Source organism: Molossus molossus, unplaced genomic scaffold (genome assembly GCF_014108415.1).
Source record: "Molossus molossus isolate mMolMol1 unplaced genomic scaffold, mMolMol1.p scaffold_m16_p_1, whole genome shotgun sequence".
Taxonomy (NCBI): domain Eukaryota; kingdom Metazoa; phylum Chordata; class Mammalia; order Chiroptera; family Molossidae; genus Molossus; species Molossus molossus.
This window is the reverse complement of record NW_023425344.1, coordinates 117,333,630-117,346,903: the sequence shown is the minus strand read 5'-3', so window position 1 is coordinate 117,346,903 and position 13,274 is coordinate 117,333,630. Positions and strand designations below refer to the sequence as shown.

Here is a 13,274-nt window from a genome sequence, read left to right as displayed (position 1 = left end):
TGTACAGTTCTAAAACATTAAATACAAAAGCGGGGTAATAAAAAAGAAGAGGAGCAAACAAACCACAGAATGAGTAGAAAAGAATGAAATAATAAAGACCAGGATTAGTGTCATATAAACAAAAGAGAGTCCAAAAAAACAATAACAAAAGATCAGTGAGCCCTGGCCAGTCTTGCTCAGTTGTTAGAGTGTCAGCCTGCGTACCAAACAGTCACAGATTCAATTCCCAGTCAGGACACATACCTTGCTTGCAGGTTCAATCCCCAGCCCAAGTAGGGGTGCTGACAGGAGGCAGCAATTGATAGCTCTCTCTCACATCAATGTTTCTTTCTTTCTCCCCCTTCCTCCTTTCCACTCTAAGAAAATCAATGGAAAATATCCTCAGGTGAGGATTAACCAAAAAAGGATAAACAAAATTAATAAACTCTTAACCAGACTTACCAAAAAAAAAAAAAAAGAGTGATGATTAACCAGACTTATAAAAAAAAAGAATGATGATTAACCAGACTTATAGAAAAAACAGTGATGACCAAATAAATAAAACCACAATTAAAAGGGGAGACAACACAGAAATACACTGGGTCATATGAATATACTACAAACAATTATATGTCATCAACAGACTGGACAACCAGGAAGAAATGGATAAATTATTAGAAACAAACAATCTTTCAAGACTGAATCAAGAAGAACTGGAAACCCTGAACAGACCTGAACTCAAAAAAAATCCCAACAAACAAAAGTCCTGGGCCAGATGGCTTCACAGATTAATTTTGCCAAATAATTCACACCTGTCCTTCTCAAACTATTCCAAAAAACTGAATAGGAAGAAGGCTCCCAAGGTCATTTTATGAAGCCAGCAATTCGGCAGTACATTAAAAAGACCATATACCATGATGCAGTGTGACTTATTCCAGGGATGCAAACTTGGTTCAATATCTGCATGTCAGTTAACGTGATATACCACATAAATAAAATGAAGAATAAAAATCATATATCAATTTATGCAGGAATAGCATTTGACAAAAATCCAAGGAGTAAATTTAACCAAGGAGACATAAGACACTGAAGAAAGAAACTGAAGATACAAATAAATGGAAAAATAAGGATATGCCATGCTCATGGTTAGGAAGAATTAACATCATTAAAATGTCCTTACTACCCAGAGCAATCTATAGATTCAGTGTAACTCCTATAAAAAGTACTAATGGCAGTTTTCACAGAACTAGAACAAATAATCCTAAAATTCATATGGAATCACAAAAAACCCTGAATAGCCAAAGCAATCTTGAGAAAGAAGAAAGTTGGTGTATTATGCTACCTGATATCAAACTATATTGCAGGACTATAGTAATTATAAAAGCATAGTACTGGCATAAAAACACACGTATATATCAATGGAATAGAATAGAGAGCCCAGAAATAAACCCATGCATAAATGGTCAATTAATATTTGACAGAGGAGGCAAGAACATACAACGGGGTAAAGACAGTTTATTCAATAAATAGTTCTGGGAAAAACTGAGAGAGATAAGCAAAAAAAAAAAGAAAGAAAGAAAGAAAAGAAACTAGAGTAGTTTTTAACACCATACACAAAAATAAACTAAAATGGATTAAGGAATTAAATATAAGACTTGAAACCATAAAACTCTTAGAAGAAAACATAGGCAGTAAAACTCTGATATTTCTCTTAGCAATATTTTTGTTTTGGGCAAGTGAAACAAGAAAAAATAAGCAAATGGGACCATACCAAAGTAAAACATTTTTGCACAGCAAAGGAAACCATCAACAAAACAAAAAGACAACCTACTGAAAGGGAGTATATATTCCCCAATATGTATGATAGGGTGTTAATATCCAAAATATATGAGGAACTCATACAGTTTAACACACACACACCAAAAATAAAAATCCAATTAAAAATAGGCAGAGGATCTAAAAACACATTTCTCTATAGATGGCCAATAGACATATGTAAAGAAGCTGAACATCATTAACCATTAGGGAATAAAAAATAAAACCACAATAAGATATCGCCTCACACCTGTCAGAATGGCAGTCATCAATAAATCTACAAACAGCCCTGACTAGGTGGCTCAGCTGGCTGGAGCATCATCCCGTACACCAAAATATTGAGTTCAATTCTCAGTCAAGGCATATAGTACCTAGGTTGTGGTTCAGTCCCTGGTCTGGGCACATATGGAAGGCAACTGATCTATGTTTCTCTCTCTCTCTCTCTCTCTCTCTCTCTCTCTCCCTCCTTCCTTCCCTCCCTCCCTCCCTCCTTCCTGTTGCCCCCCCCCCCATCACCATTCCTCTCTCTAAACATATCCTTGGGTGAAGATTAAGAACAAAACATATCCCTCAGTGAGGATTAATACAAATAAATAAATTAATTAACAAAGAGCAAGTGTTGGCAAGGATATGAAGAAAAGGGAACCCTTGTGCACTGCTGGTGGATTATAAATTGGTGCAGCCACTGTGGAAAACAATATTGAGGTTCCTTGAAAAATTAAATATGGAACTACCTTATGGCCCAGCAGTTCCACTTCTGGGTACTTATCTGAAGAAATCCAAAACACTAATTCAAAAGACATTTGTACCTCTGTGTTTTTTACTTCATTATTTAGAAAGCCATCATATGGAAACAACCTAAGTGTCCATCAATAAACAAATGGCTAAAGAAGAGGTAGTATATAGGAATATATATATATATAATGGAATATAAAAAACAAATTAATCTTGCCATTTGTGAGAATATGGATGAACCTAGAGGGTATTATGCTAAGTGAAATAAGTCAGACAGAGAAAGACAAATACCATATGATTTAACTATAGGTGAAGTCTAAAAAATAAACAGACAAGCAAAACAAAGAAACTCATAGATACAAAAAGCATTTTGATAGTTTTCAGATGGGACGGAGATTGAGGGATGGGTGAAAAGGGAAAGGAATTAAGATGTACAAAATGCTAATTTTAAAAAATGTCATGGCTATGTAAAATACAACATAGGGAATATAGTTTATATTATAATAACTGTATGGTGTTAGGTGTGTACTAGACTTATCTGAGTAGGTTATATAAATGGCTATATTATACACCTGAGACTAATATAATACTGTATGTCAACTATAATTGAAAGAAATTTTTTTTTTTATCCTCACCTGAGGACATTTTTCCTTTTTTTTTTGTTCAGATAGAGTGGGCGGGAGAGAGAGAGAAACATCATCGTGAAAGGGACACATTGAGTGGTTGCCACCCGCACGACCCAACCAGGGCCAGGGACATACTGCAACCGAGGTACGTGCTCTTAGTGGGAACCGAATCCGGGTCTCTCTGGACCGCAGGCCAACGCTCTAGTCGCTGAGCCAAACCAGTCAGGGTGAAAGAAAGTTTTAAAAAGAAAGAAAAACTGTCCAAAGCTGTAATAAACAAACTATATTGAAAAGGAAAAAAAAAATGTTAATAGACCAAATACTTTGAATTATAACGCCAGGCTAATACCAATTGAAAGATTTCAATGATATCCTGTTTATAAGAGACATACTTAAATATAAAGATAGAGAAGAGCTGAAAGCAAAAGGATAGATATAGCTTGCAAAGAATAACCAGTAGAAAGGTAGTATAGCTGTATAATCTTAAACTGTACCTTAGGACAAGAAACATTATGTCAGATAAAGATGTTTAATAATAAGAAAATGGTGAACCTGTCAGGGAGATATAAAAATTTTATCTTTAGAACAGTCTAATGTAGCTTTAATACCTGGCAAACTAAAATTTAGTAAAGATGCAAATGATATGTAAAACAAGATTTGAAAACCTGACCTAGTTGTCATGCACAGTCAAACCTCAGTTCTCGACCAAGTTGTTCACAGGAAAAATGTCTTCTGTTTTAACTTTGATTCTCAAACTGACAACCCTTTTCAACATGACAGAAAGTCTCTCTCAGGCCACTTTCAAAGGAGAAAATGGGCCAGTATGAGTCAGTTTACAGCTAAACCTTGCCTCATTAACATCTGAGGAAACTGTGTTGTGTATTTATTTACACACACACACACACATTTATATATATATATACATATATATACATACATATATATATTGCTTTTGCTACTGGTGAAGTGGACAATTAGCACAATTTTAAAACATAAAGAGGCCATCAAGAGTGCTAATGTTGCCCTAGCTGCTTTGGTTCAGTGGTTAGAGTATCGGGCCTCAAACCAAAGGGTCGAGGGTTTAATTCCTGGTCAAGGTCAGGTACCTCAGTTGGAGGTTCGATCTCCCGCCCTATTCAGGGTCGTGCAGGAGGCAACCAATTGATGTGTCTCTCTCACATCAGTGTTTCTCTCCCCCTCCCTCCCTTTCTCCTTTCCACTCTCTTAAAAAAAAACAATGGAAAAAGACCTTTGGGTGAAGATTAACAACAACATAAAAGAGTGCTATTGTTGCTAAGGGTGTTAAATAAACAGTGATCACAGGCAATTAAAGAGGTAGGAAAACTATGGCTAAACAAAAGCAGTTAGCCTGGTGACAGCATTGCGGAGGTAGTGATAAATGAAAAGCAAAGACACTGTAGGCTGACTTCCTGAGAGACACCCCTGGAACGAGTGCTGAAAGTGATTTATTTAAGGCTAGTAGGGCGTGGTTTGATAAATTTAAGAAAATAAGTGTTTATAGATTTAACAGTATATTAAGCATGTACTGTATATAAGAAAGGTTAAAACAGAATCATTTGGGGGTCTAGAAAGAATTAATTCAACTAACATTACTTGTAATGGGAAAAACATGATTTGGTTTTTGAACATATCCCTTCTTGAACAGCCTTCTGGAACAAATTAAGTTTGAGACCTGAGGTTCCATTGTATTGAACCCCACATACTGCAGTTGCCTGACTATATAGTCTTTTCAAGTACACATGGAACTTTTAACAAAATCAGTCATGTTGGACCATAAAGCAAATTCCTACAAATTTCAAAAGATTGGAAAATATTGAGGATATATTCTTTGAGCAGAATTAAACTAAGCTACAAATCAACATAAAGATAACTAAACAATTCTCATATGTCATATGTTTGGAAATTAAGTAATATACTTCTTTTTTGTTAATCCTTACCTGAGGATATTTTTTTCCATTGATTTTTTAGAGGGTGGGGGGAGAAACATTGATGTGAGAGAGAAAAATTAATCAGTTACCTCCTGCATGTACCCCAACCGGGGCCAAGGATTGAACCTGCAACCCAGGTATGTGCCCTTGACCGGGAATTGAACCCATGAACCTTCCATGTGCAGGCTGATGCTCTAACCACTGAGTCACACTGGTCAGGGTGCAGTGTACTTCAAAATTACATCAAAACTGGAAAAATATTTTTAGTTCAATGATAATAAAATTAAAACAGCAAAAGTGTGGCTATACCTAAAATTGTGATTAGAGGAATATTTAAAGCTTTAAATTATATATTAGAAAAGGTACAAGGATAGAAATGATCTAAACTGCCATCTCTAGAAAGTAGGGAAAAATAACCCTTGGAAGTTAAATCCAAAGACAGCAAAAGGAAGATAATAAGGAGAAATAAATGAAATCAAAAGCATTTGTACAAGAGATAAAAATGTACAAAGGCACATTTTAGCTCTTTGAAAAATAACCTAAAACAATAAACTCTTAGCAAGTGATCATATCTTTAACAAACAAAAAGTGTTATTATTCAAGAAGAAATATGCTCATGTCATTGCAGGTACTGTATACATTATAAGGAAAATAAAATGCTATCACAAATACCTTGAGACCAATAAATTTGACAACTTAGATTAATTGGACAAATTTTAACAGAAACACAACTTGGCTAAACTCCATTAAGAAAAAATAGAAAATAGAATCATATTTTTTAAAGTAGAATCTGTAATTGAAAATTCCTACAGTCCAGCCAGTGTGTCTCAGTGGTTGAGCATCAACCCATGCACCAAAAGGTCGCCAGTTTGATGTCCAGTCAGGGTACATGCACAGGTTGTGGGCCAAATCCCCAGTGTGGGGCATGCAGGAGGCAGCCAGTCGATGGTCTCTCTCATCGATGTTTCTGTCTCTCTCTGCCTCTCCCTTTCTCTCTCTGTAAAATCAATAAAGAAAGAAAATAAAATATTGACATGTTGTACTAATGATTAAAAAATTAAAAAATACATCATGATAAGTTGGTTTTTATTTCATGAATGCAAAGTTGGTTTATCATTCAAAAATCAGTGTAATTCACTACATTGAACAAGAAAAAAATGTGATCATCTCAATAAATAGAGGAAAAGCATTAGAATTCAAAATCCATTTATTATTCAAACAAAGAAGATATTTGTAATTCATATATCTAGCTTGGATACCATATATTAAAAGCATTTACAAATCAATAAGCAAGATGATCAGCTCTAGAAAAATGATTTAAGCAGCACTTCCCAAAAGAGGATTTCTAAATGACCAGCAAACATAGGAAAGGGTGATCAGCTTTACTAATCATCAGTTAAATGCAAATTGAAACCATAGTGAGATATATGCCCACTAGAATGGCTAAAGTGAAAAACATTTTAACAAGGATTAGAGCAACTGGAACTTTATCTATTACTGGTAGGAGTATAAGTTGACCTACTCCTGAGATTCTTTGGCAGTATGTATTAAACTGGAACATAAGCATTCTCTTCACTTTTGGCAGTTCCACTTTAATATATATGCTTAATAAGATATACATAGATATTTTTGGCCAAAGACAAATAAAAGAACATTTTTGTCAGCACTATTTGAAATATCCCCAAAATGGAAAGAAATCTAAATGTCCATTAGCAATAGAATGAGTAAATTGTAGTATATTTGTATAATGGAATGCTATACAGAAATGAGATTAAACTGTTGGTACTCACAAACATCAAGTTCAAAATTGATGAAACTAACTCATGGTATGCATGTTATATGATACCATTTATATAAGGTTCAAAAGCAATAAAACTATAGTGATACAAGTGAAACGCATAGTTTCTGGGAGTGCCTTGAGGGAAATATTATATTGATAGTGATATCTACTTCTTGGTTTGGGTCCTGGTAATAAGTGTACATTTATTTTGTCAAAGTCTGTGACTTAGGATTTGTATACTTTTTTGTATGTATGTCATACTTCAATAACATTTTATTTAAAATACACAAGGAGCCCTGGCCGATTTGGCTCAATGGTTGGAGTGTCGGCCTGTGGACCAGAGAGTCCCAGGTTCTTCCCACTGGGGTATGTTCCAAAAAAAAAAAAAAAAATACACAAGGAAGTTAATTTGGAGGGAAAATAATTCTAAAACATTATTTTTACAAAGAAAACTTAAATTTTTAAGTTGAAAATATTCAAATTAATTTTTCCTTGATTTCAAGAAATAGGATTTTTAGCATATATGCTTTAGATTAGTTGGTTTAAAATCATTATTTTAAAGTTTTTGTTTAATACCCTCAAATATATTGTTATTATTTGCTTTCTTGAGTCTTAACTATTAACATTTCTAATGCTCTAGGGATAGCCATTCCTTTTACATAAATAGATTATATATGTGAGTTTGTGTATTATAGTGATAGTAAGAAGTTTAGCCAAAATATATTTTGTTTTAATCATTGCAGCAAGCATTATTTTATTTCTTTAACAATTTATTGAACATTTGCCATTTACCAGATATTTTGCTGTGTATGTTTATCTGTAACTTAATCTTTACAATAACACTCTGAGATAGAAAGGTGATACTCCTCTTGAAAATATGAAATAACCTAATCCATATAGTGATTATACAAAATTTTAACTTGTATCCTCTAAATCAAGGTTAAGTGTCTTTTCTATTCCACCTTAGACCTAGAAATACTTTTCAGAGAATCTTATGTAATTTAAGGGTGCTAGAATATAGAGTATATGCAGTTGAATGATGCATGATGATATAAAACTTATGTCTTCCCTTACTCAAAACTCTCTGGTGGCTTCCCTTTGCTGTCAGGACAAGACCCAAATTCTGTAACTTAGTACCAAAGTCCCTTATAATGTTAGCTTTTTCAGCCATATCAGATTAATGTTAGTTTGCCCAATTTTGTAATTCTTTTTTTACTGTGCCTAAAAGATGCTCTTCTTGCTTTCTTTTCTCATGTACTGGTATTTGTTTTCCAACAGTTAGATTAAACATCAAGTCTTCTCAAGGTCGTTAGTCGTTACCCAGTCCCATCATTCCAAATCTAGCTGTTTCACTTCTGTAATTCCATAACACTGAATACATCTGTTGTTTCTGTTCTACTTATCTCCACACACTAAAATGACTAGTCTTAGCATTAGTCTTAGGGTAAGAACTATCTCTTATTTGATTTGTTTCCCTATTACCTAGCACGTAAGTGACAAATGCACTAACATAAGACTGTAAGGAGAAATTAGAATCAATTCAAGTAATATCTTAAATGTTAGACTCAGGAATGCTTATGCCTTTTGTTTGACGTTTGCTGATTAACCACTGAAGGTTTTTTAGTATAATAAATTAGACTATATATACTTTATAGTATATTAAATGAAGAAAAATAGATGTGGGAAAATGAATCAAGAAGCTGTTGGAATTGTCCAAGTGGGTAGTGATATAGGTTTAAACTAGGGTGATGGCACTGAGAACAGGAAAGAAAAAATAGAGTATACTTGACTAAAAGAACTTGACACTGATTGAATGCAGATAGGAGGAGAGAGTGCTGTACACAGTGTCGGATTAGGGAAGGAGAATGATGCAGGAGAAGGAAAGGTCAAAAAAGAAATTTACAGGAAAGGTTTTTTCTCAGAGATGATACCTCATATTTTTAATTTTTGAGAATTCAAATCTTAATGAAAGCCATTCTTTTGCAGTTACACAAACTATTGTTAGTAAGATATGATATCAGATAACACTATTGAAGTAAGTAAAAAAGAGCTAGACACTAACCCTGGGCTAATCTGTGTGTGTCTCTGCCTTTAGCTTGACATCAGTGTTTAGTTGAACTTCCCTAAAGTTTACATAAATATTGAAGCATTCTTATGCTTCAGAAATTACTGACAATTATAACTCATATCAAATCAGTAGAATTTCTAATGGTACCTGTTAAATGTTAACATACATTTAAGTCCCTTTTCTCTTGCCCAAATTCCACTTTTACATGAAGAGATTTCTAACAGGAAGGAAAGCATTAGCCTGATACCACTACCTTCAGTCTTTACCCAATTATTTTTTGGGGATATTTCTAGTGGGAGAGACTGGAAACTAACATCCCATTTATTTATACTGTCATCTTTAACTATGATTCCCTTTCCCCCTACCTCTCAGAACTAGTCTCATAAAAGTTCAGGGAAATAAAATGTAGTTCCTCTTAAAGAATTGGTTAAAGATGTTTGAACATATTTGGAAACAAAAATTATCTTTCATTTAGTATGATCCAGAGCTATCATCTCGACAATTTGGAGTTGAATTGTCCCGTTTGACTAGTGAAGACCGAACTGTTCCTTTAGTGGTGGAAAAGCTTATAAACTATATTGAAATGCATGGACTATACACAGAAGGTATTTACCGAAAATCTGGTTCAACTAATAAAATCAAGGAACTTCGACAAGGTCTAGATACAGGTAAGATGGTACCCTCCAAATCAAGACCAAATTTTAAAATTTAAATAGGTCATTTTGTGCCCTTAAAGTTTTCATTACATGTTGATCATTTTCTTATAGCCAGAAGAATGTAATCTTTTTCTGTGGTGCTTATTTATCAGTTTGTGGCTTTCTAAAGAGATATATATTTATATATCTATAGATATATAGATATAGATATATAGATATATAGATATATGTACACACATACACATATATATAATGTTTTTATTGATTTTAGAGAAAAGAGGAAGGAGGCGGGAGGGAGAAAAAGACAGAGACATCAGTGTGCAAGAGAAACATCTGTTGGTTCTTTCCCTTATGTACTCAGAGACTGAACATGCAACCTAGGCTTGTGCCCTGACCCCTAATTGCACCAGCAACCTTCTGGTGCACAGGGCTACACTCAGCTAACTGAACCACACTGGCCAGGGCTAGAGAGTTGTTTTGATGTGGTCAATTCAGCAAACATGTATGGAGTTGTCATTTATACAAGGCATTATTAGTTACTTCAGACAGATCTCATTTAATCTTTTTAATAATCTGGTAAGATTATGATATCTGTAATTCGCAAAGAAAAAAAATCTAGGCTCAGGGAAATTAAATAATGAGCTATTGATGTTGATGCAGGGCACTGAGCTATTGTTGTTATATAATAATCTTCACAACAGACCTGTGAATTAGGCATTATTATCCCTATTTACAGATAAAGAAACAGATTTATTTATTTATTTTTAATTCTTACCGAGGATATTTTTACATTTATCTTCAGACAAAGTAGGAGAGAGAGAGAGAGAGAGAGAGAGAGAGCGAGCGCGCAACATCGCTGTGAGAGAAACACGTCAATTGGTTGCCACCCAAATGACCCCAACCGGGGCTGGAGACTAACTGCAACCAAGGTATGTACCCTTGGCCAGAATCGAACCCAAGACTCTTTGGTCCACAGACCAACACTCTAACCACTGAGCCAAACTGGCCAGGGCTACAGGGGATCATCAACAGTAAGTAACCAAGCTGAAATTTATCCCCAGATCTTCTGAATTCATAATCTGAACTATTGTCTGTTAGTCTCTATTGTTCTGACTCCAAGTGCTGTTTCCAATTCATCTTCCTACCTTCCTACATTGATGAGATAGTTATTTAAACTGATAATTAGTGGGTTGAACATGTTTCTGTGTACAGATCTAGCCACATCTCTGGAATGTTTCTAGGGGTTTGACTTTGATTTTATTCTCAATTTCTACTCTTTACTGCTATTGGGAAGAAATAGGTCTTTTTCAATCACACTTATGTACAAAACCTGTCTCTACATAGTCAAGAACTTACCTGCATACTTTTCCTTTCTAGTTTTTTTTTTTTAAATGAACAAATCAGTGAGAAATTAATCAATATGGAAATAAAAACGGAAAATGCCTGGTAAAATTCAAGTAGGAGGTTCTGCCTACAGAGACTCAGTCTACTCCAGTTTAAAGGCAATTGTCAGTTTATCTCTTGTAGGTTGAGTCAGCACAAATGAAAAACCAATCATCCTGTATCCTCCCAATCATCTCATATGTGAATCGCATCTGTATAAACTCCTTGGAGAGTTTATAAGTGAAACAGAGTAAAGGTGTTTCCTTTACATTTCCTAAATTCAATTATTATTCTCCTTTCATTTTTAAGAATGACTTACAATCAGGCTTACTTTTAGAAAATGTCCTCTGGGCCCTTTTTCCATTTGTCATCTAAAGCACTGTTACTCAAAGTGTGGTTCAAGACTAATCCATAGCAAGATAAGTACAGAAATTGAGAGTAAGCATTTAAAAACTGTTAGACCAGGTCCCTGGCTGTTTGGCTCAGCGGTTAGAGCATAGACCTGCAGTCCAGAGAGACCTGTGTTCAGCTCCCGCTAAGGGCACGTACCTCGGTTGCAGTTTGTCCCCAGCCCTGCAGGTGGCAGCCACTCGATGTGTCTGTCCCCTTCTCTCTCTCTCTCTCCCTCCCTCCTACTCTATCTGAACAAAAAATGGAAAAATGTCCTCGGGTGGTAAGGGGGAAAAAAACAAACAAAACTGTTAGAGCAATTGAACAATGCTTTGACATGAAAATGTGATCTTTTATTTTACACATGGATCACTTTACAACAGATTTGGAAAAAAAAACTGTTCCTTTACTACAATGAGAAGCACTGTTCCAAAGCATGTTGTTAGATTGTAGAAGATATGTCAGTCTGATTGAAAACATGAAGACTTCTTGTGATAATTATTGTTTCTAAAGTAGATTATTTGAATCCCTTTGCATGTTTTGTCTCTGTTATCTAACTCTTATCTATAAATAGATGCTGAAAGTGTAAATCTAGATGACTATAACATACACGTCATTGCAAGTGTATTCAAACAATGGCTTCGTGATTTACCCAATCCACTCATGACCTTTGAGCTCTATGAGGAATTTCTTCGAGCTATGGGTAAGCACAAGCTTCCTGGGTTTGAAGGAAGGCCTACACATGGGAAACAAATTCTATCTTCTTTAATAGAGTATTTAAGCATCCTCTAGTGGTTTAGTCATTATAGATCCAAAAGTAAGCTTTTGATAGTCATTATAAAACAGCCAGTACATGTCAAGTTTTTTAGACTCATTAAAATATCAGTGTCCTAAAAGGTTTCTGAGTTGCTTCTCATAAACAGATTGCAAGACTAGGGTTACAGACAAATTTAAAAGAGTAAATAGGATATTTAAGGGTTGGTTTATGATCATTTAAGTTGTGAATCTAGGCAAGAATTCTGTGGAAAGGTGGCTGTCTGTTTTATGCCAGGCCTAACAGGTTATGGAATTTAGTTTTTCAGTACTACAGATGTGTAGATTATGGATGAAGTTCTAGAAGTATTTAGTTCCTGAGGCATGGCTTCTCTAAGTCTCATAAGACTGATTTATAAATTATGTGACAGTTGATTAATTTTAATGAGGGATCTGTTAGCCACCAAATGCATGAAAAACAAAGTGATCTATTCCCCCTTGCTGTAATTAAGGATTACTGGATATAGATTAAAACTCAGGAGACTGCTTAGTGAAAATAGAACTCAAGCAATGCAAGATTAGTAACTGAATTACCTGCCACACAGGCACAACTGCCTCTCCTGAAACTTTGGAGCCACTCTCCCCTGCTATGTAGTATATAAGAGGGGATATTCAGTCTTATTTGCTGTTCGTACTGTTTTCAGGGCTTCAGGAGAGGAAAGAGACAGTCCATGGTGTATACTCTGTGATTGACCAGCTCTCCCGAACTCATCTCAATACACTGGAACGCCTAATTTTTCATCTAGTCAGGTAACTTCAAGAAGCAAGGGAATGTTTAACAGTTCCTTTTGGATTCTTTAAAATAACTGAGGAGCTCCTCCATTTGGAAAACTGACAGATCTTTTCCCCCCTGTGTATGAAGTCAGTGCCTCAAATAGGTAATTAGCAATTCCTTGAAGCAGATATCCTCAGACTAGTTGGACTGTACGGCAGGTGCTTCTCTGCTCTATTTGAGTCAAGTAACAACTTTAGCCTCAGGGTGGCACTGTGTAGCCTGACTTATTATTTAAATCCTGAGCTAGAAAGTTTGTGTGTCTGTTGACATAAACTAATTCATAGGAGGTAGGTTCAGATGGTGCT

The 13,274-nt window shown here is 35.1% G+C and overlaps 1 protein-coding gene across 15 annotated transcripts in view; it reads left to right on the top strand.

Annotated features, from left to right (window-relative positions):
* The window catches only part of MYO9A (myosin IXA), a 341,194-nt gene that overhangs the window by 288,655 nt on the left and 39,265 nt on the right, over nt 1–13,274 (top strand). For all 15 annotated transcript variants that reach the window (XM_036243152.1, XM_036243160.1, XM_036243103.1 and 12 more), the window contains 3 exons: nt 9,428–9,620; nt 11,956–12,084; nt 12,839–12,944. In XM_036243152.1, coding sequence (XP_036099045.1) covers nt 9,428–9,620; nt 11,956–12,084; nt 12,839–12,944 — 428 coding nt within the window. The remainder of the gene's footprint in view (nt 1–9,427; nt 9,621–11,955; nt 12,085–12,838; nt 12,945–13,274) is intronic.